The sequence below is a fragment of the Rousettus aegyptiacus genome, unplaced genomic scaffold, assembly GCF_014176215.1.
Source record: "Rousettus aegyptiacus isolate mRouAeg1 unplaced genomic scaffold, mRouAeg1.p scaffold_m13_p_5, whole genome shotgun sequence".
Classification (NCBI taxonomy): domain Eukaryota; kingdom Metazoa; phylum Chordata; class Mammalia; order Chiroptera; family Pteropodidae; genus Rousettus; species Rousettus aegyptiacus.
The window spans coordinates 439,639-466,261 of NW_023416308.1; the positions used below are offsets into that span (position 1 = coordinate 439,639).

A 26,623-nucleotide genomic window follows, 5' to 3' on the forward strand; every position below is an offset into this window, starting at 1 on the left:
GCGGGCGGGGGGGGGGGCGGGCGCGGCGGGGGCGGGCGCGGGGCCGCTGCGTGCATGCCGATGAGCTGGGCGGCCGCGTCACTCCGCACCGGCGCCGTGGCTGCGGGGCGGGCAGGAGCCGCACGCCAGCCGGAGCGCCCGCCCGGCCCGCGCCGCCGCCCCCAGGACGGGGCCGCGCCCCTCTGCAGAGGATGCCGGCTGCGCCCCGCGCCCGTGGCCCCGGGCTGCCCGAGCGCGCGGGGACCCCGGGCGGCGGCGGGGCGCGCTGAGCGGACGCGGCGGTGCTGAAGGGACAGCTCCCGGGCGCAGCGCCTGAGCGCGCAGCCTGCCCGCGGCCCCCTCCCTGCACCGCGCCCGAACCCCCGCCCGCGGCCCCTGCCCCGCACCCCGCCCGCGGCTCCCGTCCGAGGCCCCCCCCCGCACCCCGCCCGCGGCCCCTGCCCCGCACACCCCCTCCGCGGCCCCCTGTCTCAAACCCCGGCTTCCCTCACCCTCAGCCCCCGCCAGCAGCCCCTCCCCCCAGCCCGCGCCCCCGCCCCGCGGCCCCCGCCCGCGGCCCCCGCGGCCCCGCAGCGAGCCGGGCTGGCTCATGGTCCCCGACGCGGGCGGGGCGGAGGCTCCTGCGGCCGGGCGCACCGGGTGCCCCGCGGGCGAGGCAGCCCCCCGCCTCCAGCCGCGTCCATGGCGGTGGCCAGGAAGATCAAAACTTTGCTGACGGTCAACATCCTGGTCTTCGTGGGTATCGTGCTCTTCTCCGTGTACTGCCGCCTGCAGGGCCGCTCGGCGCGCCTGGTGCAGGTCGCGCGCGGCGCCGACCGCCGGCCGCGCAGCCAGCTGGCCAAGGCGGGCGCGCGGGGGGACCGCGAGGCCATCCTGCAGCGCCTGGACCACCTGGAGGAGGTGGTCTACAACCAGCTGAATGGTGGGTGAGCCGGCGGCGTCCTGCCCCGAGTAAGGGGGCGGCGGGAGGAGGGTTGTCCCACGGCACTGTGTCCCAGCTGCCAGCGCCGTGGCTGACCCCAGGGGCCTGATGGCCAGCGGGCTGGGCCGGAACTCCTCCAGTCACTTGGGAGGGCAGGTAGGAAAGAGAAGGGCTCTTTAAGGCTCACATGAGCAGAGGGCGTCAGCTGGATGACCACTGGTTCACGCACCCCCCACGGACACTTGAGAACACCCCACCACACACACACAGCGACCAACGTACTCCCCGAGAGGGCCGGAGAGAACTTGTGAAGAGGGTCCAGGGCCTGCTCTGGGGGTGGGCGGCGACCAGGGGCAGGAGCGTGGGCACACTGCTCCTCCACGGGTCAGGGGTCAGGGGTCAGGGCTGACCCCTGGGGCCACCCCCTCTGTCTCTGAAGTCCTTGAAGTGGAGGCAGGCAGGGCAGTGCCCCTTCAGAGGTTTGGTGCCGGTGGGGCACACTGCCCCCCTGACCGCCTGGCCTATCCAGCCGCCCGTCCTCTGGACACTCAGGGCTGGTTCTGGAAAGCGCCGTGGGCAGGGCGAGGCTGCGGCTGCACCCGGCGGCCAGCAGTCAGGGGCCTGGCGGGGGCCTGCGGGGGTTAATCCTGGGGTGCATCCTGGGCCATGCCTCGAGGCCCCGTCCTTGGGGTGTCTGTGGGAAGCCCCGCTGCTGGAGGGGCTCCTTGTTCCATGCAGAACAAGTGCGGGTCACCCAAGGGTCAGTGCCGAGCGTGAGGGTCAGGGCCCACGGCCACAGCTGGAGGGACTGAGCACCCTCCCACCTCAGAGTCGGCAAAGCCGGGTGGGGGCGGAGGGGCTGCTGCTCCCTGGGCCCGTGGGTGCCGGCCGGGCCTGGGAGGGAGGGGGGTGCGTGTTTGCCTCCGTGGGCTCCCACTCGGTGCCTGCGGTCTGCTCCTGCACTGGCAGCCCCCCAAACCCCTCCGGCACAGTGGAGCAGGCTCCGGGGGGGTGGCCGGGCCGGGTCCCGCCTGCCCGCCTGCTGCCGGCGCCGCTCAGGGTCTCCTTTAGGACGCCTGGCCCGCCTCTGAGCAGCACCCCTGAACGGAGGCTTGGTGACACCCCAAGATCCGGAAACCGCGCACAGCCCTGCTCGCCCCTCAGAGTGCCTCTGCTTTCTCGCCGCCCCCAGGGAGCCCGTCCCCCGCGTGCTGGCTTTTCCGACCCCTGCTGCAGCCAAAGCCACAGGGGAGAGCTCCCCGGCAGGCAGCTCGCCCCGCGAGGGAGGCAGCTCCACTGAGCGCGTCTGCCGGGGTGTTACGGTCCATTTTACGGGGAGAGCCGGAGCGTTATGTAAAAACACTGGCTGCCCGTTGTGTAACGGCACGGCCAGCTCAGCACGGCCAGCTCAGCGCGGCCAGCTCAGCGCGGCCAGCCGGTCCCCCCCCCACCCCCCGAGGCGAGAGGCAGCCAGCACCCGTGGTGGCAGGAAAAGCCAGGACCTTCCGGTGACTTTCCCGACACTGACCTGAGACGCAGAAGTGTTTGGGAACGCGGGTGTCGCCAACGCCCCCCAGCCTCTCCCGCCCCCTCCCACCCCTCTCTCTGTTTTGCAAAAATCTGGTTTCCCCCCTCCCTGCGCCGAGCCCCTTCCTCCCTCCCTTCCCCCACTGTCCCCGTCCCTGCCCGTCTCCCTCTCTCTGTCTCTCTCTGTGTCCCTCTGTCTCTGTCTTTGTCCGTCAGTCTGTCTGTCACTTCCTGTCCCCCCCACCTGCTCCCACTGATGAATCTGCCCTGCGTCTCTCAGGCAATGTGCCCAGCACAGTGTCCCACCCAGGAGCCATTCAGTATCTGTTCCTGGAAATGACAAGAGGGTCCCCAACCTAACACTCATCCCAGGTTGGTCCCTGGGGGGGGACAGGACAGGAGTGGGGGTGACACTGGTCCACGAGAAGCCATTTGAAATAGCACTCAGCTCTTGGATCGGGCTCAGCCCCCATGTGAAGGGCGAGGAAGCCCGGCAAAGAGGAGGCTTCCTGGAGGAGGCGGCCGCTGCCGTCCCTTCATCCTGGTATTTCAGACGCAGGAAACGGGAAACTGGTCCCTGTCACCGTTCAGCTGAGTTCAGACAGGAGAGGCAGAGGGCCAAACCAGCGGGTGTCTCGCTTGGAGCTCCTCGCCCTCGACCGCTTCCTGGAGGGGTCTCTTCTGGCTGGAGGCGGGCGGGGGCAGGGGCAGGCCCTTCTCCCGGCTTCTCCCCCGGACCCTTCCCTTAGCCGGTCCAGTGACCCGTGCTTGGGATGTCTTGCCGACCTCGGCAAAGACCTGGAAAGGGGGGGCGGTATGTATTCACATTCGCAGCACCTGGGGGAAAACGTTCTTCAAGGACACGCGGTGTAGGCGCATCCATATGCACGCGAGCCTCGGGTTCTAAATTCAGCGCTCCAGGCAAGAAAAAATGTTTGTAGACAAAAGTCGCCCTCTGACTCTCTCAGCTCGCAGGTCAGGCACAGCACTCGCCGCGCTGCGCGTGAGGCTGGCACGCGGGGCTCAGGAACGCCGGCTCCGCGGCCCCTGAGCTCGGCGCGGAGGCGGCCGTGTCCCCACGCAGGTGCCTGCGCGCCAGGCCCTTCTGCCTCTGGGGGCCCGGCCAGCCCGCTGGGGACGGGGCGGGTGAGGCGCTTCCCCGCGTGCTGCTCTTGTCAGGGTTGTCGGCGTTCACTCCTGCTTCAGCACTAAGCCTCTGCAGGGCGAGAGCGTGTGGCTCTGTCCCGCTGTCGTGGGCCTCGGACAGGTGCGGGCCCTGGACAGGTGCGGGCCCTGGACAGCTGCGGGCCTCGGACAGGTGCCGGCCCTGGACAGCTGCGGGCCCTCCCCTAGTCAAGGGCATCACTCATAGGAAAGGTTGGTCTTTGTTCAGAGAGGAGCATCTGGTGCCCACCTGGCTGCCCGGGACCTTCGTGACCCCTGCAGAGGTGACCCTGTGTTGGAGCTGGGCCGGGCACAGTGGAGTTTCAGTTTGCGCTGGTTAGTGGCTTTTGAGGGAGGTCGTTTCTAGAATTCGGAGCGCACGCGCCGGTTCCCATCGCCCTGGCCCGCCCCAGCCCCCGTTTCGTAGGGTGCCGTCCACGCCGTGGGCCACTGCGCCCGCAGAGAGGCCGGGAGCCACCGAGGCGCGTGGCCGGCCTGGGGCCGTTGGCGCGCGGCGGGGCCGCTGGAGCTGGTGCTTCCAGACGCGGCTCCCCCTGCTCTTCCCGGGGGCCTTCCCAGCCCGAGGCCAGCGGTGTCCACCCTCCCGAAGCTGTGTTATGAGTCACAGTCACTGCTGATCCCAACAGTCGGCGTCGCCGTGGCCGGACAAATGGCCTCGGCCTGCGGTTTAGTCACGGCCCTGGCAGGTCCTGCTCTGGGGTGGCACGCGGCTAATTGGCCGGCCATTCCCCCTCGGGTCATTAACTGTCTGGCCTTCGCCCCAATCAGTGCCACACCTCGCCCGCGGACACGGATTTACCAGGAAGAGTGGTGGCTGCCCCCCAGATCCCCCCTCCGCGGCCCCGGGGCAGCCCGCTCGCCCCCTCTGCGGTGCGTGTGCTCCGAGCAGCCTGCGATGACGCTTCGCTCACTCTGCGGAGGCCGGGGGCCTTTTTTCTCTCCTTTGCCTGAGCTCCCCACCGGCCGGGCTGGCCCGGGCCCCATCCGGCCACCGGCCAGCGACGGCAGAGCCAGGACAGCCGAGGCCCCTTCCCTGTACGGGCCGCGCCGTGCAGACTGGGGCCCTCGTTTGGGGAGACGGTAGCGCCCCTCGCGCACCTCGCCTGGGGGAGCGGACCTCGCCAGTGCCGGCCTCGCCCAGGGGATGTGCGTCTGAGTCCAGGGATGACGCACGGGGCGGCCCCCACCTCGGGAGCGAGTGGGCTGGGTGCATTTGCATGCACAGCCCGGCCCGGCCATCTGCGCCTTTCAAGGCTTGTCCTTAGTTTCCTTCGTGGGCTGGGAGCGCGACGAGAATTCAGTCTTATGTGTTTCCGCATCCCACATCCCACTGGGGACACCCACGCGGGATCGGGGGCCAGGACACGAGGCGAGGCGGGCCCGCGGGTGCCGCCAGACTCCACTCAGGAGGCCAGATGGGACCATCTCCAGACACCCAGTGTGGTGACCCCAGGAGTCCGACCACCCCCACAACCGCGTTCCCGAAGAGGGAAGCTCGCTGTCCGCATTGCTGATGGGTGCCTTGCCTCACGGCTGGGCGGGGCCTGCGTGAGGCCAAGCCGCCCACGCCTCTGCCCCGGAGGCAGGGCCAGGCTCTCACACCCGAGGCCACCGCCCGGGGCCGACCGTGACGGGGGAGGACGCTTCGTGGAGGAGGCTGCAGGCCGGCGCCGGACGCAGGGCCGGGACGAGAGCCGGCGTGGCAGGGAGGCCTCTGGGCGGCCGAGGGCTCGCCGGCTCTGGGCCTCGGGGTGCAGGCGGAACGGGAGAAACCTCGGCGCGCCGTCCCTTCGGGGCTGCAGATGGCCTTGCTCTGCGTCGTGCTTTCCTGGCGTCTGCCTCGGAAGGCTCAGCCCTGTGGGTCAGGGTCCCCTGGGGACCTCACCTACCCTTAACCAGCTCTCTGCCCTGGATGGCCCCCCTGGGCCCTAGCTGCGACCAGATCAGCTTGGTCAGCCCGGCGCTGGCCTTGCAGCTCCCGCCTCTCAGAGCAAAGCGGGCCTGCTTCTGCTTTACCGGAGCCGCCGGCCGTGGCAGTGAGGCCGGCCAGCCGGGCCCGGCACAGAGGCCGGAGGCCGAGGGCCCGGTCACCCAGCGGCTGCTTTCACACGAGTTCGGCAGCTCGTGGAAAACGCCGGCGTTCAGCCGGCCTGAGCACTCAGCTGTGCACGCGAAGCTAAGATGGGGCCGCAGAGCCCGGCCGCCCGCCTGGCTTGGGATGACCCCGTGGCCGCCCTCAGGCCACGGAGGCCCCGCCCTCAGAGTCCCCACCTGTAAGGTGCGTGGAGTTGTGGGCCTCTGGGCCTCGCAGTCTCACCCTGAGGGTTCGTGTGGGGGGACGAGGAAGGCTCTCGTGAGGCCCAGCCGACTTTGGCCAGAGTGTCGTGGCTGCGGGGCCCACAGCCCACCCACCTGCCCGGCTCAGCTCCACAGGGCCAACCCGCACTTCCTGGGTGCCTTGGCTACACCCCGGCTGAAAAACCGCGTGACTCCCAGGCTTCCATGGGCGGGTGGGAGGGGACCGGGGAGGTGACCCCCCTTCTTATCCAATTCATGACGGATTCAGTGTGAATACACTGAATGCTGTGTGTCCCCACATTCCTGTCCTGAAGCCCAACCCCGGTGGGGTGAGCGAGGGGAGGGGCCTGTGGCAGTGACCAGGGTCAGAGGGGTCGCGAGGGGCCCGCGGTGGGACTGGCGCCCTCGTCGGGGGGTCACACGGTCTCCGTGAGCACATACCGAGGACGGCCCAGCGAGGGTGCCGGGAGTAGGCAGCCGTCTGCAAGCCAGGGACAAATCGTCCCTTGATCCGGGACAGCTCTGGCCTCCGGAACTGTGGGAGATGAGCGTCTGCGGGCGGCTCGCTCCGTGGCCGAGCTGAGCGCCGGCACCCGCCGAAGGCTCCCCGCGCCTTCAAGGCCGAACGCACTCTGGGGCTCGTGCCTCTCCTCGACTGAAGGTCACTGTCCGCTGACAGATGGAGCTCTGAGGACGGCACCCCGGCGCCAGTGCTGTGCCCTTCCCGTCCATTCATTCATTCATTCATTCATTCACAAGCACTTGCCGAGCACCTGCTGGGAGCTGGGCCCTGGGCCCGCATGAGAGGCCAGCAGCCCCTCTGGGGCGGCCAGCGAGCTGGGGTCCTGGAGGCCAGCGAGCAGGGGCCCTGGGCGGCCAGCCAGCAGGGGTCCGGGACCTCTGCTCCTGCCCAGGGGGGCTCCAGCCAGAGCCAGAACACTGTCTGGGCCACCCAGACCCTCCCCTCCCTGGGGCCGAGACTGTGCCCCCACTTCTGTCCCAGAGTGTGAGGTCCTGGGTCCCTTGCTGTCTATGACCCCCCAGGGCTGGGCGGAGCCCCTGGGAAAAGCACTTCCCGGGGGTTCCGCAGTCAGAGTCTGAGCAGAGACCGGAGCCCAGACACCTGAGCGCGTCCACCGCCAGGGGCCGGGGTGGGCTGGGGGGCCGGGGCCCGACCTCTTGGACCCTCTCAGGCTGGTCGCCTCAGAACCAGGTGGCCGCTGAAGTCACAGGATGCCCGGTGTCCCCGTACCCGCTCCCCTGCAGCGATGGGGCTCAAATCTGGGGCAGGTCGGTGCCGAGCAGGGTGAGGAGCTGGCCATGTGACGCGCCCAGCCTCCACATGCTCCCCCAAGTGAGAGAGGGGCCCGCAAATCCGCGCGGCCGGCCGCCCCTTATCTCTGCCGCGGCCCCATAAATATTCATGTTAGTCGGACGCGAGTATTATGCATGAAGATTTATCAAACACTGTATCAGTCCCAGTGAGGATATATTTTACAGGTATCGCTGTGTCCTGCAGAATATTCCTGACTTCACGGTTTCAGGAGGGCAGTCGGTCTTCCCGCTACTGACAGTCTGTTATTCGTCCGAGTCCCCAGGGGATCTTAAAAGACCTGTCGGTAATGAAATTAGCTGTTGTCTTTGGAGAGCGGCGAAGCTGCAGCCAGGCCGAGCTGCTCTCTGCGGGGGCCGAGGCCAGCCTCCCCCCACCTCCATCTCCACTTTGTCATCGTCGAAATTAATAGCCAGGCACGTTAAATTGGCCTAAATTTTTATAAAGTGAAGAGACAGGGCCTGGGAGCCAGCGGGTTGCTCTGGTGGCTGCCCTTCCCTCCCCTCCGCCCACGCCACCCCCCCCCCCAGCCGGCCGCCAAGGTCACAGCCCACGCGGGCACAGCGGGCGACACGCGACTTTCCCGGCAAACCGTGGAGTCCGCCCCGCTAGGCGGTGTCGGGAGTAGGGACTGGCGGCCTCTGTGATCCGAGGGCGGCGTGAGGGCCCCGCGGCCACAGCGGCCGCCTGTCCGGGGCTCTGTCCCTGTCGGTGGCGCCCGTCCCAGGGGCGCGCGGCCGTGTGCCGGTGGTTGTCAGGGGCGGGCGCCGGTGGCATCCTGGGAGGGCGGCGGCGGCATCTGCTCCTCAGGCTCAGCAGGTGGGGCCGCCCCGCCCCGGCCACGGCTGGAGGGTCGGCCGGCTGAGCCGCGCAAGGGGCTCCAGCAGGCCCTTGGGCGTCTAGAGCCCCTCCCCGCTGGGGAGAAAAGCAAATCGCGGGCTCACTGGTCGCCCCACTCCATTTTTCTTCATTCTGGCCTAGGAAGTTCCTGCTATCTTGTCAGATATTTATTGCTTTATAGACATTGACGTTCTTACCGTGGTTTCCAGTCTAACGCCCTTAGTGGTCTTCAGGGAGGTGGCTGGTCCCCTGTGCTCCCGGGGACCCCGCTGACACCGCGTCCCGGCCTCCAGGCCGCCGGGGGCCGAGCGTCCCCAGGGGTGCCCCACACTAAGGCGCGGGCCGGGCCGCGCATTGGGGGCTCCCGGACTTCGCTGGCGGGGCGCCCACCGCCCGCCCTCCTGGAAGGCGCCTTCGCTCTGCGACTTCTGCTGCCCTGTCCTGTGACCAGCAGCCTCCCCGTCTCGGCTTAACACTCCTCCCCGGGAACATTGGCTTAAGTCTCTGTGACAGATGGAAATCGGCGATTCAAAGAGAAGCTGGGAGCTTGGAAGCCACACTTCCTTCCATGTTGAGAAATCGCAGCTGCCCACAAGCCCGGGGGCCCCTGTGCGCCCACGGGCAGGCGGGCCCAGCGCGGGGGGCGCCTCCGGGTGCAGAGCTGGGGGAGCCGGCAGCCGCGCTGCCCCGCTGGGGGCTCCCGGCCCAGGCCGGCCAGCCACGTCCCGCAGGGGCCCCTGCTGCGGGCGGGCAGTGTGGCTCGCCGGGTGGCCGTGCCTCTTGCCCCTTGTTTCCCGGGTAAGGAGGGTTCAGGGTCCCTGACAAAACCCTGGGCACGGCGCCCGACAGCGTCGGGGAACATGCAAGTCGGAGGGCCGGCGGGCGTCCTCGAGAGCCCGCCCCACTCAAATCCCAGCTTCTCCCGTCCTGCCGCGGGGCCTCGGCCGCAGGGCTGCAGGGTGGCTGCTGCAGCCCCGGGCTCTGAGTTCGAGTTCCAGGCAGGAGGAAGAGCGAAGGGCTGCGGATAAAAGGCAGGAACAGCCGACCGACGGCTTCTGGGCGCCCCCCACGGGCGTCGCCTCGCGGCCCCGAAGCCCCCGCAGTTAGGTCACGGGAGAGGGATCCACATGACCCCCCTTCCACACAGGCCCCCACACAGGCGCCGACCCTTTGCGGTCACAGTGGTGGTGTCGAGTCACACCGGAGGCCCCGCTGCGCCCGGTTCCTCCATGGTGGTGGCTTCGTTCTGCAAAGTCCCTTCGTTGCCTCTGACACCAAATGCGTTTCGCTGCCGTGTGGCCTCGGGCTGTGAGCAAGGGCAGGGAGCAGAGAATGTTCTGGAAGGAGCTGGGGCCTGAGGGCGCGTGGGACTCCCGGTTTGCAGAGGGCCCCGGGGACGTGCCTGTGCCCTCCCAGCACTTCCTTCCACCCTGGTCTGGACACCCCGCTGCCACACAGCCCAGGACCACCCCGCCCCCTCCGCCTGGACCCCCGGCTTTCCCGGCCCCCGGGAAACCCACACCCGCCTACGAGGCTCTGCGGTGTGGTCGGCCTGTCCAGCCCTTGCTCTGCCTTGGCTGGCCCAGCTCTTGCCCGCCTGGGCCATGGCGGGGCCCGCGTGGGCCGGCCCCCCGGGCCGGGAGGGGAGGTACTGTGTCCACAGGGCCCCTCGTCCCCCGGGAACCCTCCTCCTCCCCGGCCTGGACCCCACCCCGGACCACGCGATCGGCACAGGCCCCTGAGCTTCCTCCTCGGTCCCCACCCCCTCCACCGACCGTTACTGGGCCCACCCCTCCGGTGCACCCCGTTTCCTGCAGGCTGACAGCGAGGTCCCTGGAGGCTCACCCCCAGCCCGCCCCCGAATGTGTGGCCTCAGGTGCCCGGCGGCCATTCCCACGATCCCCGTGGGCGTTGCTCGCCCCGCACCCCGTCCTGTGTGTGGGCTGCGGGAACGCGAGGGCCCGGTCCCCTGGGTGCCCAGCGCCTGGCGTTCCGGAGACGCCCCGACGCCCCGACATCGCCGCCGGCGGGGGAGGGGATCACAGCGCGGTCGCAGGCGAGGCCTGGTGTCTGCAGCCGCGGGAAGCAGTGTTCGCGCAGTTTTTTAGTGACAGGAAAATGCCCGCGGTGCCAAGGAATGGGACGTGAGCTGGCGTGTGCCACACACGATTCACCCACCTTGCCGGGAGCCGTCGCATGAAGTTGTATGAAAATAACGAGGAGCTTCAAGTCCTGGCGTTGATTCTCCTGGGGAGGACGCTGGCTGATCCTGTGTGTGCGTGTGCACATGTGTGTGCACGTGTGCCCACGTGTGCGTCCGTGTCGTGTGCGTTTTTGGAATTTTCCACAATAAGCATTTCACGACCTTTTCAATCAGAGCCAATGCACTTTCTAATTAAGGAAGCCAAGGCCCGTTTGCCAGCAGCGTGCAAAGTTAACCTAAACCTCCTGCGATTCGGCACCAAGCTCCATAAAACTAAGCGCGTCAGAACCGCGAGGCCGGCGCTTGGCCATATGGTAGACTGTCGCGAGCTGGTTTAAAAGGTCAGCGTAGGATGTGGCCCCACGGGGTGGCGGTGAGCACTCTGCTTCACACGCAGAGGGTCCTGGGTCCCCCCCCCCCCCCCCCCCCCCCCCCCCCCCCCCCGTGGAGCCCCAGTCCATGGTCTCTGGCCATGCCACCCTGAACAAGCCCAATGTCTGATCTCGAAGCTAAGCAGGGTCGGGCCTGGTTAGTACTTGGATGGGAGACCGCCTAGGAAGACCAGGTGCTGTAGGTGTAAATAATAATAATAAATTAAAAAAAAAATAAAAGATAAGCGTTAATTATAACCATTATTGGGTCATAATAGCACAGGACATACATTGGACTATTTAAAGTGGGAGCAAAAGGCAAGGCACAGACCGCCCCCCCCAAGTGCTTGGGGCCCTGCCCCCTCCCCGAGGGCCGGGCGCGGAGGAGCGAGTGGCCTGGTCAGCGGGAGTCCCGCCCAGCTGCAGAAGTCCCTGAGCGCCAAGCCTCAGCCATTTTTCTGAAACATGAGGCCCCCTCCTGGGTGCAAATAGCCGGGCTCCCCAGAGGCCCGAGCCAGGGCCTGTATTCAGTGACACCGCGACATGGCCAGACTCCTTCTCCAGGTCTCCTGCTCAGTGCTGAGCTGTGCTGGCTGTGGAAGTCTGCACCACCTCCCCTGACTGGGGGCCCAGGGTGGGCGACGGGCAGCCGTGGACAGGGTGGTCAAAGGGCCGGGTTACACCTGCGCACGCACCGAGACTCGGGGGTCCCCTCCGTGAGGGCCGATGGAGGCGCCCGTAGGAGCAGCCGGAGGCGTCAGCTGCGTGGGGCCTCTTCTGCAAACGGACCCACGAACGGCACCTACGTCCGGGGCCGTGGAGGAGGTGCCTGTGGCCAAAAGCGCATTTTGTTATCGTCCTGTGTGTTCACCCAAAAAGCTGCACAGGACGTCAAGATGCAGACCTAAAGCGAAACGAAACGCACGCGATTTGGGGGTGCAGTTTCAGGGAAAGCAGGCGACGTGGCCTCGATGCTTGAAAATTCTCCGCTAGTTTAGTTGGTGATGGGTTTTCACCGCAACACCTGCCGCCCGCTGGTCACAGCGCGGCCAGTGGTCCCGCGTCTCCCGTGAGAACTGACCTGCAGACGACGTCGCGGGCAGCTCGGGGCAGTCTCAGGGCCACATGCATCGCCAGCGGCGTCGTCTGTCTGTGCGTGGCGTGGGGGGGGGGTAGCCGAGCGGGAGACGCAGAGCTAAGCGTGCTGACGGGCTTTCCCTTTATTTATTTTTTTGCAACTCGACATCTTATATTTTTATTATTTTTATTGTGGTAAGAACTCTTAACATGGGATCTACCTTTTAACAAATTTTTAAGTGTCCAAGAGACCCCCAAGCTTATTCATATAAGTTTGGATACATAGATATTTAACTGAAAAAGATATAAATGAAACCACGGCCGTTGAACAGTGACTCTGGGGAATATGCTGACTTCTCTAACCTGGCAGGGAGTCCATAGACACTGGCTAAAGCCGACACTTCCAGAAATAGAGCCACCACCTGGCCTTTTAAGGTCAGGAAGGTAACCACCAGAACAACTAAAAATAATGAGAGCTGAGAACCCGGGGGAGAGAGGACGGGGCGCAGGTGGTGGTGAGAACGGGATCGTCCCCGCTGATGAAGCGAGGTCCGGCCCTGTGTGTGTGTGTGTGCGGGGGAGGAGGTCAGCGGACAAAATGAACAGGGCCAAGGGCAACAGAACGACGTCCCGGAGAGCGAGGCTTGCAGAGCGGCGGGCACACGAAGCCTTTTGTCCCGTAGCTTTCTGGGTTGTGTGAACTTTCCAGCAGGGGTGGGGTCCCTTATAGAGGGCCGCCCTCAGCTGCCTTTAGGGGGGGCATCTGTCGACAGACTTTTCAAAGTGAGGGATGCGGGTGCGGAGCAGGCATTTAAAAAATAGCGTGATCACAAATGTTTTGCAATATTAAGGAGGCGGGAGTGATTTGCATGCCGTGCGATTTCCAGTTCTACCTCCAGTGGGCACCCTTCAGTCCTACATAGGCCGATGTTACGTTTTGCCATTTAAAATGGAATATTCCCGAAGATCGTGAGGGCCCGGAACCTCCGGGCCTTGGCATTGGGGAGCAGGGGCACCCACTGGCCGTAGGGGGGCGGGATCGGCGCCCCGCCCTGCTCTCAGCCGGGACTGTTAAAAGATAAACTGAGGCACGGGAACAATGTTACGAGTTTATGTGAGCCATAACGGACGGCATCAGGGACCCCAGCCCGACGGTGGTGAGCAGCACTTGGGACAGAAGTGGAGCCTTGGCAGGGAGAGTGAGGGGTGGGCTGGCTGCGGCCGGATGCCGGCCACGGGGTGGCCTTCTGGGGTCTGACGGCTGGCAGGCCCGGGTCGGGTCTGCTGTCGAGGGCCAGCCTTGTTTCCCGGGTAACACACCAGAGGAGAGCAGCTGTGTCCCTCAGGTGACATCGACATCAGGTCTTTCCCAGAGTCTGCACTTCGGTGGCCTCAGGGGGCCAGGGACCTCTCTCTGCAGAAGCCACTGGGCGTCTCCCCGGGAGCCACTCACAAAGCCAAGGCGCCCCAGGCGAGCGCGGCGGCGGGACCTGCAGGAAGGAGGCAGCCGCGTCAGCCAGCAGGTGGCGCCCGCGCGGGTGGGTGGTCGGGACGCCGCCCGCCTCCCCACCGAAGCGCCGCCTTTGGGCGCAGGTGCAGGTAGTCCCAGGGATGGCCACGTGATAGACCTTACTTATAGGGCAGTTTCGGGTTCACGGGAAAATCCAGCGGAAAGTCCGGGGAGGTAGGTCCCCGACATCCCCTCCACCCAGGCGGCTCCCCCTACGCTTAAGGCAGGGACCCGTCACCATCACCCCAAGTCCACAGCTGACACGGGGGACACTTGGCGCGGGGCATTCTGGGGGGTTAAGCAAACGCGCAGTGCCATTACGGGGTCAGACCGCAGTTTCCCTGCCCCACACGCCCTCTGAGCGCCGCCCGGGGTCCAGCGACCCCCCAATGTCCGGCCGCGGGACTCTGCCGGGCCCGCTGACGCCCTCTCCCCTCCTCCCGCCAGGCCTCGCCAAGCCCATGGGTCTGGTGGAGGGCCCCGGGGGCCTGGGCCAGGGCGGCCTGGCGGCCACGCTGCAGGAGCACGGCCAGGAGGCGGCGCGCAAGTACGAGGAGTACGGCTACAACGCGCAGCTCAGCGACCGCATCTCGCTGGACAGGGCCATTCCCGACTACAGGCCCAAAAAGTGAGTAGCCGCCGCGCACGGACGCGCGCACGGACGCGGGGCGCTGAGGCCGCTCGGTGCCGTCGCCACGCACGTTTCTTAGTCTGGGAACCTGGGCTGCGCCGTGGCTGATGCCCAGGGTGCCGCCACCGACGCAGATGACAAGTGACAGGCCGGAAGCGTCGGGCTCTGCCGAGGGGTTTGTCCTGCTGGCTTCGGTCCAGGTCCTGCAGTGGTGGGTGGAGACGTTTAACCCAGCCGCGCCCTGTCCAGAGGGGTTCGCCCTGGGGGGGGGGCAGTAACCCCACCCACCGCCACCGGAGGTCAGACCCCTCAGAGGCCTCACCTTACGGTCGCTCAGGACAGAGCCCTGGTCCCCAGTCACTGCGTGCTCACGAGGACTTGGTGGACCCGAGACTTGCACAAAGCACCGTGCCAGGCGGACGCCGTTACCGTGATGAGGTTCCGCGGAGCTCGGCATGAGGGGACACTGGGGGGGTAGGGGGGTGGCTGGGCCGAGCGGCCACGCGGTCAAGGCCTCCGCGCGCCGCGGGGCATGCGCGGAGTGAGGCCGGGCCTGGGCGCGAGCACGCGCACCTGCTCCGCCAGCATCCGGCAGGGCGGGGCCGCCTCACCTGCCTGCGCGTGCCCGTGGGGGCTGGGCAGGTGCGGCCACGTTGCCTGGATGCTGGGATGGCCTGGCGTTTGCCTCCCCCCGAACCGGCTTTGTCTCTTTGGGCGCGGGCTCCCCGCCTCCGCCTCCGCAGCCGCGGACACTTCCCGGGCTAAGCCGGTCAGAGCTGAGGGCCACCAGCCACCACGACTGGCTCAGGGCTGTCACGTGCTCGTGGCCAGCCCAATCAGTGAAACTCGGAATTACCTGGGGACACTGGGGGGAAAAAAATCAGGCATTTTCCTCAAAGTAAAACTGCAAGGATGGGAACCTGGGGAGCTGGTCCATCTTTTCACCGTGAGAGGAGAGCTTGCCCCCCCCCCCCAGGCGCCCCTGACACCCGAGGAAAAGCCAGCGCGGGGCACAGCAGACCTGGCAGGGGGCGAGGAGCCGCGTCCAGGGCCCAGGATGAGCGCCTGGTTCCTCCCGCTCCCGCAGCCCGGATGTAACTAAGGCGTAATAGGTAAAGCCTCTAGGCACCGCAGTGAGTTAGCGCACGCGCGCTCACACACACACAGCACACATATTTAAATTTTTTTTTTCTGGAGCAAATCGGGATTGGATTTCTGCTTGAAGCCAAAGGGCTCGGCCCGCTTTGCCCACCGTGTCGCTGTCCAGCGACATGTTCTCCAGAGCACCTTCCTCCCGGCACCTTGCTCAGGCAGCAGGACGGCCTCTGGCTTTCCCTGTGAACATCTGCCCCGCCCCGCGGAGCAGGGCGGCTCCCCCTGTAAAGAACCTCAGTCTCCCAAAAGTAAAAACTGACAGAAGCATCCACCCCTTGTCTGCTCACATCACCGAAGAATCATGGGGCTCTGCAGCCACCAAGTCGGAGGCCAGCTATGCAGCTGTAGGTGACCAGAACCCAAGGAGGGGACCGCCTGAGCCAGGGCTGCAGAAGGTCGACACCTGGGGTCCTCCGCTCTGCAGATGGCAGCAGCTCCACGTTGTCATGTCGGGGTTGGCGCTTAGTAGGCCCTCGGCAAATGTTTATGGAAGATTAAATGACTATGAGCATAAACGCAAGCAGTCTGTGCCCGTTTGAAGCAGTCGGGTTCAGATTCCTGAATGGCCTTAATCCCCAGGAGGCTGTCCATCCAGTCAGAAACTGCCCTGCAGGTGGGCTCTGACAGGTGCAGTACCCAGGAACTTGCACGGGACGTTGGGGGGTGTGCGTGACTGTGTGTGCATGTGTATGCCCTCGTATGCTTGTGTTTCTGTGTGCATACGTGTGCATACGTGTGCCTGCACGTCCGTGCAGTATTCCCAAAGGCAAGTCCACCGAAGTCCCAGTGAGAACTCCCCCACTAACGCAATATCCATTTCCCTTTTCTGGAGGTATAGGGCTTTTCTAATTAAGCAGCGGCGTTAATGATGCCACAAAGCACAGAACACAGATCTTGATGATTAAGCCCGGCCCATGGGGTTGTGGAAGGGAGACTGGCATGTCCCCGTTAAGTGTCGCGGGGGGCCCCGTCCTGCGCGCCGCGTGTTCGTGGCGTGTGACGGCGTGTGAGCATGAGTATGCGACTGTGCAGGTGCATGCGAGTGTAACCGCGTGTGTGTGGGTGTGCGTGTGTGATGTGACTGCGTGTGTGTGCAGGTGCATGTGAGTGTGACTGCGTGTGTGTGGGTGTGCGTGTGTGATGTGACTGCGTGTGTGTGCAGGTGCATGCGAGTGTAACCGCGTGTGTGTGGGTGTGCGTGTGTGATGTGACTGCGTGTGTGTGCAGGTGCATGTGAGTGTGACTGCGTGTGTGTGGGTGTGCATGTGGCTGCATGAGTGTGACTGCGTGTGTGGGTGCATGCGGTTGCAGGTGAGTGTGAGTGTGACTGTGCAGGTGCGCAGACACATGTGAGTCTGAATGTGACTGAGCCTGTGAGCGTGACCATGAGTTCGGGCATGTGGGTGTGTGCTGAGCGTAAGTGAAAGTCCGCTGCCGTTCTCGGGAATTTCGCTCGCTCACACTCGTCACAGCAGCCAGCGCACCTGGTCGGGCTCCTGCGTTACGTCGGTCACTTGCTTTCTCGTCTCTCCCTCCCGTTTCTCTGACTGCGCCGTCCGCATCCGCGTCCCCTTGGCCCTGGTGGATTAGCTGCTACGGGTCCCATGAACGACCTCCTTTGCGTTCTTCGGACTCGTCAGCAGACACATGTTATCTGACGCCCCGCCCCCTGCGCTGCCCCCCAGGTGCCGCCCACACTGGGTAGGGCCTTGGCAGAGCGAGGCTCCGCCCCCTTGTCCTCCCATGTTCGGCAGAGGGGCAGAGGCCGTCTGTCCCTTTCGGTTTCCAGCCCCTGGGCTTCTCCCCGCAGACACGGCGTCTGCGCCAGGGGCCTCATTGGACGTTTGGGCTCCACCACCCTGGGCAGCCCGTCCCCTCGGGGACAGCGCCTGCCGCGTGCGGGACCGGCGGCTGTCGCCCGTCCTGGGCAGACTGAGCTGGCCGTCGAGGGCTGATGCGGGCCCCAGCCCTGCCGCCCAGGCTCCCCCACTGACCCCGAGGTGACCGCTTCGCTCTCCCACCCCTGCCGAGGCCGCCAAGGAACCGGCTTGGCGCGGTCCCAGCGGGGCTTGACCACCTTACGGGCGGAGGCGCCCACCGTGGGCCGGGCGACGGCGGGTTCGGGCCCGGGACGGCCGCGGCCGGGTCCTTTCCCGGGTCACGCGTGCTCCGTCTGTGGCGTCGCTGCCACTCTTCCGATGGGCGTAGGATGTAGAGCTGGCCGCGCCGGCCTGCGGCGGGCCCCGCGTCCGCGGCTCGCCCCAGCGCCGACCGCCGCCCCCGCAGGTGCAGACAGGCGCCCCCCTCGGACGGGCTGCCCCAGATCTCCGTGGTCTTCATCTTTGTCAACGAGGCGCTCTCGGTCATCCTGCGCTCCGTGCACAGCCTGGTCAACCACACGCCCTCCCCGCTGCTCAAGGAAGTCATCCTGGTGGACGACAACAGTGACAACGGTGAGCGGGCCGGCGGGGTGCCCGGCGGGGGGGGGGGGGCGAAGGGGGGTGTCTGCCTTCTCAGCCACCGGCCGAGGTCGGAGCGGACAGGGCAGGCCCCACCCCCGCCGGGCACCCCAGGGGTGCCCTAACCGCCCCCCCCCCCCACCGCAGCCGCAGTGGCTCCGACCCTTCCAGGGGACTCTGGCGCGCGGAGTCCTCCACTGCCTGCCCTTCTGTGACTGGCTTATGCCGGGGAGCACAGCGTCCTCAAGGTCCATCCCGACGCCATGCCCTCACCACCAACCCACGACACCGCCTCCCCACGCTACAGCCCACCCTCCAGACACTAGGCCCTCCAACCTCCAGATGCCACCCCCACCCCCGGACGCCACGCCCTCCAACCCCCAGATGCCGCCCCCACCCCCGGTCGCCACGCCCTCCAACCCCCAGATGCCGCCCCCACCCCCGGACGCCACGCCCCATCACGGCTGACCCGTCTGCGCCACCCTCTCTGTCCCACCCGCCCCAGTGAGCGGCGCCCTTTCGCCTGCAACGCCAGCCCCGTGGGGCGGGCCGTGCGTGCGAGGCTCCCGGCCCTGTCGGCGGTCCAGCCGCCGTGCTTCCCCTTACACGCTTAGGGGTGTGCGTCCGGCACACGGCCCCCTTGCCTGTCCACGTCCGCCTCAGGTCTCATGGTCGCGGGCTCCCCCGGGGGCGCCTGCGAGCAGAGCCGTCTCTGTGCCCCGCAGTGGAGCTCAAGTTCAACCTGGACCAGTACGTTAGCAAGAGGTACCCGGGCCTGGTGAAGGTCGTGCGGAACCGCCGGCGCGAGGGCCTGATCCGCGCGCGGCTGCAGGGCTGGAAGGTGGCCACGGCGCCCGTCGTCGGCTTCTTCGACGCCCACGTGGAGTTCAGCGCCGGCTGGTAAGGGTGGCGGCGAGTCACTGCGCCCCGCTGCTGGCCTCGGGGACCCTGTGTCAGAGCCAGTTAAGGCGTCCGGGGCCAGCCCCACGGCTTCTTGGCATCCAGCCGCGTGACCCCAGACTCCGTTTGGGAGGGGCGGGTCTCGGGGCGCCCTCGTGTGAGGATCGGTCTGTACCCCCACCCGTCCCAGAGGACTTCAAATTGGCCACTAGATCCAGCAGGTGACCGAATGGGCAGAGCGCGCATCCCGGCGGCACACCGAGGTTGGGGCAGGTGCCGTGGGCGCATTCGGGGGCAGGGTCCTGGTCAGTTACTCCAGGTCTGGGCCTCCGGGCACAGCTGGGAGCAGGTTCTGGTCCTTGTGGAACATTCTGGGTCTGACCGGCCGTGGAGAGGCAAGGCTTCTAATGGGAAGCCTGGGGGCGTTGCAGGTGCCCGTGGTGACAGGAAGGCGGGGCTCCTGTGGCAGCTCTGGGGGGGGAGGGTTCTCACGCTCCGCAGGGACGGCTGCCCTGGGACTCCCTGCTGCCCGGGGAGGCCCCGGGGAGCCCGTGTCCTGCCCTCGGTCCTTGTGCTCCTGTGCGTCGCCTGCGCTGCCCCCATTTCTCCACCTGGCCTGCTCCCCACGCTCACCGCGCACCACAGGGTCTCATGCAGGCGGCCCCCCCCCACCCCGCGCGCAACGCCCTGCCCCCCCCCACACACACACCCGCCCCTTCCCGCGCCCCCCCCCCCTCACGGCCCGCGGCGCCCACAGGAGCCCGATCCGAAACCGCGGCTCCTGGCCGTCCTCGCCTCTCTCCTCCGGGACCCCGGTCCCCTCCTCACACGTGGGTCACCGTCACCGTCCATCTGCCTTGCCCGCACCGCCCCCCAGCCCCGCCTGAGCCACCGCGCCCTGGAGTGCAGGTCGCACAGTGCCTGGTGACATCCCGCGTCCCTCCAGCATATCGCAAGCCCCCCAAAGCGCGAGCCTTTTTTTTTCTTGGCTTACAGACGTGGTTTTAGTTTGTCACGACAGAGTGTGGCGCAGAGCCGGCCTGTGGTGACTGTGAACGGATGCACCTTCCACAGGTGCAGGCAGGGAGGGCGGAAGTGGGGGCAGAGGCCCCGTGACAGGTGCGCTGGAGCCCAGGGGGCTCTGGAGCCGGGACGGCCCTTCAGAGATGTCACAGACATGGCCGAGGTGGTTTTCCTGTCCCCAGCGTCCGCCAGGCGTTCGCTGTGGGCGGCCTGGCCGGCAGGACCCTGAGCGCGGTGTGCGGGAGACGCCTGGGCCTGGGGACGCGAGGCCTTTGGGTCTGGCCCTCAGCGGGCAGGCAGCAGGCGTCCAGCGGCTGATCTCGGGGCGGGGCGGGGCGGGGCCCCCTCACGCCACGCCCCCTGCCCCCGCCCCTTCCGCAGGGCCGAGCCCGCCCTGCAGCGCATCCGCGAGGACCGCAGGCGCGTGGTGCTGCCGGCCATCGACAACATCCGCTTCGACACGTTCGAGGTGCAGCAGTATGCCAGCGCCGCCCACGGCTACAGCTGGGGGCTCTGGTGCATGTACATCGCCCCGCCGCAGGACTGGCTGGACCGCGGCGACGAGGCCGCGCCCATCAGGTGAGCACAGAGAGCCTGGGGCGGGGCGGGGCGGGGCGGGAGGTGAGTGCAGTGGGCGGGGCCAGGTGTGGGGGGGCGTGGTGGCGGGAAGCGAGAGCTGTCTTCGAACTGTGACCCGAGTGATGACAGGGTCAGGGGTCAGAGGGACAGAGACTGACCGAGAGGGAGATGGGGAGACAGAGGCAGAGACCCGATCTGGACAGAGACGCCTCAGTTCGTCCTGCGAAACGTTTATTCTGAACCGGTTCTTAGACGCGCAAACAGATTCTTATGTGTCAGAAGCACCGAAATCAAGCACCCCTGGAAAAGCGGGTAGCCTGTGTTCTCACAGGGCCATGGTTGGGGGCTAAGGAGTCCCCCCACCCTGACGGGCGTGTGGTCGCCGCTTGGCCGCAGTCCCCACTGCCCCCTCTCGCCCGCGACACGTGGCTGCCTCACGTGCATGTCGGCCTGGCCTCCGTGCGCCTGGCCAGCACCCTCCGTCTCCCACTCGGCTTCTGCGGCTGGCAGCCCCGCCCCTGGTCGGCTGTGACGCCTGCTGCGGCCGCTTTCTCCGGGGCCCCGCCAGGCCGAGGAGTCTCCCCTGGCATGCACGTGCACCTTCAGCCTTCGCCAGGTCCCCGGACAGGTTTGGGATTTCAGGGGCCGCGGCTGGGGCCCCCTCCTGTGCACCCTGGTGTGCCTGCCGGACCCTGCTAGGACAGCCCACCTTACCCGGAGTGACTGGACCGCCCACCCTGTGCCTTCGAGAGCTCTCCCCGTCTTGGAGGGCCTGACGGGGCCCCCGGGCACCTGCCGTCCGCCGGCAAAGCGCCATTCGGTGGCCAGATGAGCCGCAGAGCGGCCGGGCACCGTGCAGGGGGCGCACGTGGCCCAGCCCCGCTCTGCTGATTCTGGCCGAGGGCGGTGACGCTGCTGTCACGGATTGCGACATGGCGGTCCTGCCCGGTGGCGGGAAGCGGGCGCAGGCAGCCTCCCCGGGACCTCGCCCCGTCCCCGCGGGCGCCTCCTCGGCGGTGGCTCCCAACAGCCGGTAGCACCTGTGCAGGGAGCCAGAGGGGGCAGAGGCGGCTCAGAGTCCGTCATTCTGCAGAGGCCCCGGGAGCCCTGGGATGAGGGCCGCGGCGCGCAGGCTTCTCGCTCAGAGCTTGGTGCCCCGGGCCTGATGTTCCAGTGACGTCGAAACCCAGCGGAGGGCACCCCGCTCCGGTCTGGGCCGCCCTGGACACCCCGGCCACACAGGGAGCTGGACTCCATGGCGGGACCGCGTTTCGTTTCCTGCTGGGGTGGCGCCTGGGAGTCCCGCGGGCTCAGAGCGGCGGGTCACGAATGCCGGTGACGTGGAGGCAGATGTCTCTGGGTGCTGGCGAGGTCAGGCGGGACCTGCACAGCAGGGCCGCGATGGCTCCTGCTGCCGGCCCCAGTGGCTCAGCGGTGGTCACGGTGCAGAGGCGCCTCCTCCCCGGCTGGCAGGGTCTGCACATGTGTCCCCCAGGAGGGCAGATCCCAGCCGAGGTGTCTGCGTTTGTGGGATCATGTGTGTGCGTATGCGTCTGAGTGCCTGCATGCCTGTGGCGTGTGTGCGTGTGCGGATGCATGTGGGTGTGCATCTGTGTGTGTCCGTGGCCTCTGAGGCAGAGCCCTGTGTGCGGGCCCCTGGCTGTGAACGTGCTGCACATCAGCCCAGGTGTGAGGGGGCCCCCAAGGCGGGGCGGGCGCCTCCTCCCAGGAACAAGGGACCCTCAGGTCCCGCTGTTTACTGTCATCAGCAGAATTTCTCACACACATAAATTCAGTGCCAGCTGATTCTGCTGCCGTTGCCTTTGGAGTTTATTTTAAGTTTACTTTGGAATTCAGAGCCATCATTAAAACATCGTCACGGGCGACGAGAGACGTGGTGGGGAGCCCGCAGTTTGGGCCGTCAGCGATCACCCTGAGTTTCTTCTGAGCTGTTAAGAAAGTGAGAGAAATGCTTGCGGCACGTTGGTGGCCAGAGTGCCCCCGGTCACACGCTTGCTGCCGGGGATCGGACGTCGCGCCCCTTGGACCTGTGGCCAGACTCCACCGACAGGACGGGTCGGACCTGTGGCCAACGGGAGGACGTTCGCTTCCTCGCGCCCGCCTCCTCGGACAGCGGGGGGCATAGCGCGGAGCTCCCGGCCACCGGAGCGGACGCGCTGCTTGCACCGTGCGGCTGAGACCCGCCTCTCCCTGTCAGCTCCCCGGAAGAGGACGTGACCGCGGCCGGAGCCGTCGGCGGCACGCGGCAGAATGGCGCGGGAGGCAGCCTCGCCTCCGAGGGGCCCCGGCACCCAGAGCCCCGGCTCGTCCTCAGAGCTCGGGGGCGCCAGGCCCTCGGCCTCGGGAGTCTCTCTGCTCTGAGGCAGAGTCTCTCCAAACCTCGGAAGGTCCGGCTCGCCTCCTGCCACGGACTGTGCTCGCTTCCTGCTGGAGAGAGGTCCCCTCTCTCTTCACTGCCCCACCAGCGGGCGGCCACTCGCTGTATCCTATCGGAGGTGGGCTGGATGAATTAACGAGGAGCGGACATGCGTGCGGCTCGACCCGCCAGCCCGGCCCCCCCGTGGGGCCGTCACTGCTCCACGGGGGACGCTGGGCTCTGCCGGGGTTTGGCGGCACGTCAGGGAACGTAGCGGGCGCTTCGACGGCCGGTCTCAGGGTGCTTGCCTGGGCCGGCACAGGATCGACTGACGTTTTGAAAGCGCGTGGATGTGAGCAGGACTCTGACAGCACGGCGCATCCAGCCCCACGCCCTGCAGGGCGCGTCCCTCGGAGCGTGACCTCGGCGAGGGTCCTGGAGCTGAGCGCTGCACGGCCCGCACGACCGCCCGCTGCAGCATCGAGCGCTGACAGACAGGACGCGGTGTGACGCGGGGGGGCCGGTCTCCCCGCTGGGGGGCGAGGGCCGGGGCCGCTGGGCAGCTCACTGGGAAGCCGGCATTTTAGGGTGCCCGGGGCCGCGTGGGCGCTGCTGGGACTTGGTCCTCGTTCTGTGACCTGCCAGGCTCTGCGGGCTGCCGAGACCAGCCCGAGTCGCACCACCCGGAGCGCGGTGGCCAGGCAGAGATGAGCCGCACGGGGCCGAGGCGGTGGTGGGGGGCGGGGCAGGGTGGGGGGCAGGCAGGCCCCCCCCCCCCCGGCTGCCCTGCGCTCGCACCCCTGCCGGCCCGGGCCCTGCGCACACGGCCTCTGCTTCCCCACAGGACCCCCGCCATGATCGGCTGCTCGTTTGTGGTGGACCGGGAGTATTTCGGGGACATCGGCCTGCTGGACCCGGGCATGGAGGTGTACGGCGGCGAGAACATTGAGCTGGGCATGAGGGTGAGTGGGCGCTCGGGGCACTGGGTGCGGCGGGCCGGGCCGCCGGGCTGTGACGAGGCTGCGTGGCTGGTCCGCTCTGGGCTGCAGTCCAGCCCAGGTGGCTCGGGAGCGGGGTCCGTCCCCGTCCAGGCGGGCGAAGCCCGGCCCCCACCCCGGGGCTCCGGCCTGTCAGGGCCGTGGGAGCGCCGCCCGCTGCGCCCTCCCCGGGCGAGGGCAGAGGCCGCGGTGCTCTCCTGCGGCTCCTCCCAGGGGCCGTGACTCAGGGCGGCGGGAGGACCATGGACGGCGAAGCCCTCGGGCACCTCCGCCCGCCCACCGAGCTCCCGGCGCCGCGGGGGCTGCTGGGCCAGGGCCGCGGGGACCAGCCGGCCGGCTGCGAGCCAGGGTGGGCTCGGGGGCTCCCGCGCACCCGGCCGTGGGGCTGTGCGGCCGAGCGCTGGTTGGTTGGCGGTTCCTGGATTTTCTGTGTTTTGTTTCTGGGGTTTCATTTGTGTTTGGTTTTTGCCTGTGAACCTTTATTCACAGACGAGATTATTTAAGGCAGGTTTGTAAAAATGTACGGACCGGCGGGTTGAAGTTGCACTTTCTGAAGCCTGTTTGCTTTCGCCTCTCGCGGTCAACGTAGAGATCGCGTCGTTACGGCTGTAAATCCACCGGGATGGGAGCACACGCTCCCCACGTGATTCCCGTTTGGCTGCTGCGGGTTGAGCAGACCGGGTGCCGCTGAGGCGCGGTCAGCTCCATGTCTGCCTGTGGTTACGGCCCCTGACCCTTCGAAGCGACGCTTACGTCGACGCTCACACACGTCCGGACTTTCTTTCCTCTTTAAGCGCTTTGAATGTCTGGCATCAGCAGAAATTCCCCCGAGTGCTTAAAGATTCTTGTGCATCTAATAACGTAGACTCAGAGTCTCAGGCTCTCGGAAGGAGAGGGGCCAGTAGGTGGGGAGGGTGGCACAGAGCCTGGGGACAGTCCCGTCCCGGCTGGTGGGCTGGGAGGGGCTTCAGGCGTGGACCCCGGACCCGTGAAGAGCCAGAAACGGCTGGTTTAGGTGTTTCGATGGGGGGGGGGGGCGGGTAGCATCCGAGCGGCTGCTGCCCCAGCGAGGAACAGGAGGGCAGGGCCCTCCTCGCTGTGCACTGGGGGGCGGGCCCCCGGGGACAGCAGGGCCCGGCTGCTGAGCGGGTGGTGCAGGTGCAGGAGCAGACGTGGCGAGGACGTGGGCGCAGGCCAGCAGCGCGGGCCCCAGCAGGGCAGGCCCTGGGAGGCTGGCCTCCGCGGGCAAGTGAGAGGCTGCCTGGCCTCGAACTCTAGCAGGGGGACGGCCCAGCCCGCCCTGAGCGCCGAGGGTGGAAACCTGGGTGCCGCGGGCGGGTGCTCCCAGGGAGCCTGCAAACATGTGGGTTTCCCAGCCCCAGAGCCACCCCCAGCCAGCTCCCAGCCAGGCATCTGTCACCCCAGGAGGGAGTCCCAGGCTGGCCCAGGCTTCCCCGGGAGCAGAGGGCGGAGGGAAGGGGACGTGTCCCAGGCCCCAGCAGCCCGTGGGCCAAACGGCCAGCTCAGGGGCACCCCGGCCTCCCGCCTGTGCCCTGGCCCGCAGGTGGCCCAGCCTCCTGCGCACTGTGGGCGGCAGCGCCCCCGGGGGGGGGGGGGCCTGGCGCGCGTCGCCCAGCGGGAACGCGGCGCCCTGGGGGGGGGGAGGGGGGCCTGGCGCGTTGCCCAGCAGGAACGCCGCGCCCCCCGCGGGCTGCCCCACAGGTGTGGCAGTGTGGCGGCAGCATGGAGGTCCTGCCGTGCTCCCGCGTGGCGCACATCGAGCGCTCCAGGAAACCCTACAACAACGACATCGACTACTACGCCAAGCGCAACGCTCTGCGGGCGGCTGAGGTGTGGATGGACGGCTTCAAGTCCCACGTGTACATGGCCTGGAACATCCCCATGACCGTAAGTGGGCGGCGGGGCCGGCGAGGGCCCAGGGCGGCTCCCTGGGGACGGCCTCCGGCGTGGGTCCCGTTCGGCGTCCTCGACCCTAGCGAGAGCCCTTGCGAACAGCCGTGAAGCCACGCGGCAGGCAGCTGCCCCCACAAGCGCATGCGGGCCCACACCGGGCAGCAGGGCAGCAGGGCCCGGGCGGCGGTGTGGACGCTGTCGGGGGCACTTCCCGCTGGGCGAGCACTCCCTCGGGGACGGCGGCCCCTCCTGGGCCATGGTGTGCCCCTCCTGCTCGGGAGCCCTTCCCAGCAACGCGATGGTGATGGTGACGTCATAGGGAGCACCCACAGCAATCCTGTTATTCCCCCGCGGCAGAGGGAAACTGAGGCACAGGGCGTGCAGTCGCTCGTGCGGGGACACACACCTGATAAGCAGAGCAAACCATACTGAGGCCCTCCGCAGGACCTGGCAGCGAGGTTCTCAGGGCCCCCAGGCCTAGGACAGGCAGCCGCTGCTCCGGCGCCGGGTGACCCACAGCTCGGTCTGCCCTGTGGGGCGGGTGCAGGACGCCCCGGGGAGCCGTTTGCCTGAGGCCGGCAGGAAGCAGAAGCTGAGCTCACGTCAGAGGCTCCAGCCAGCGGCCTGTGGCTCCGGGGGTGGGAGCTTAGAGAAGCAGGCTTGGGGATGCACGTGCGCACACATGTACGTGTGTGTCCTGTGCATGCATGCGGACACGTGTTCTTGCACACGTGTTTGTGTGTCTGCATGTTTGCGTCTGTGTCCATGTGTGTTCATTCACGTGCATGTGTTCGCAGGTTTGGAGATGTGCACTTACATGTGCATTTATGTGTGTGATGTGTGCATGTGTGTGCATGCATAAGCCTGAGTTTACATGTGCGCGTGCATCTGTGTGTGCGTTTGTGTGTGTGTGCGTGTTGCACCTGCGTGACATGCTGAGGCCCGTCCCTCCTGCCCCCGCCATGTCCGGGGCCAGCCTTCCCGCTCACGGGAGGCTCGGGTCTCTGGCCCCTGCTGGAGTCTCATCCTGGACACAGTTTATTTCCTAACGTTAGCCACAGTGAGAGCTGGATTTTGTATCGTGACCTGACACACACGTGTGCAGGTGCACATCACCACGGGTTTCGCGTGCACCACACAAAGGCTGCAGGAGCAGCACTTACCTCTGCACGTGCAGCGTGTGCCCCCCCAAGTCGGCCCGCCGCCTGCCAGCAGAGCGTGCCCCGGTACTCCCTGAGGGCCCTGCGGGCGGTTTCCAGCCGCGTGGACCGGGAGGCCGAGCGTAGAGCAGAAGGGGGCACGACGCTCGTAGCGCCTCGTT

General features: G+C 67.3%; 1 protein-coding gene across 1 annotated transcript in view; it reads left to right on the top strand.

Moving 5' to 3' along the window:
* The first annotated feature begins 613 nt into the window (after positions 1-613).
* Positions 614-26,623, top strand: part of GALNT9 (polypeptide N-acetylgalactosaminyltransferase 9) — a 29,835-nt gene continuing 3,825 nt past the window's right edge. Inside the window, exons 1-7 of the mRNA XM_016146000.2 lie at positions 614-922; positions 13,714-13,894; positions 17,339-17,505; positions 18,237-18,411; positions 19,816-20,013; positions 23,235-23,352; positions 25,111-25,296. Coding sequence (XP_016001486.2) covers positions 682-922; positions 13,714-13,894; positions 17,339-17,505; positions 18,237-18,411; positions 19,816-20,013; positions 23,235-23,352; positions 25,111-25,296 — 1,266 coding nt within the window. The 5' untranslated portion in view covers positions 614-681. The remainder of the gene's footprint in view (positions 923-13,713; positions 13,895-17,338; positions 17,506-18,236; positions 18,412-19,815; positions 20,014-23,234; positions 23,353-25,110; positions 25,297-26,623) is intronic.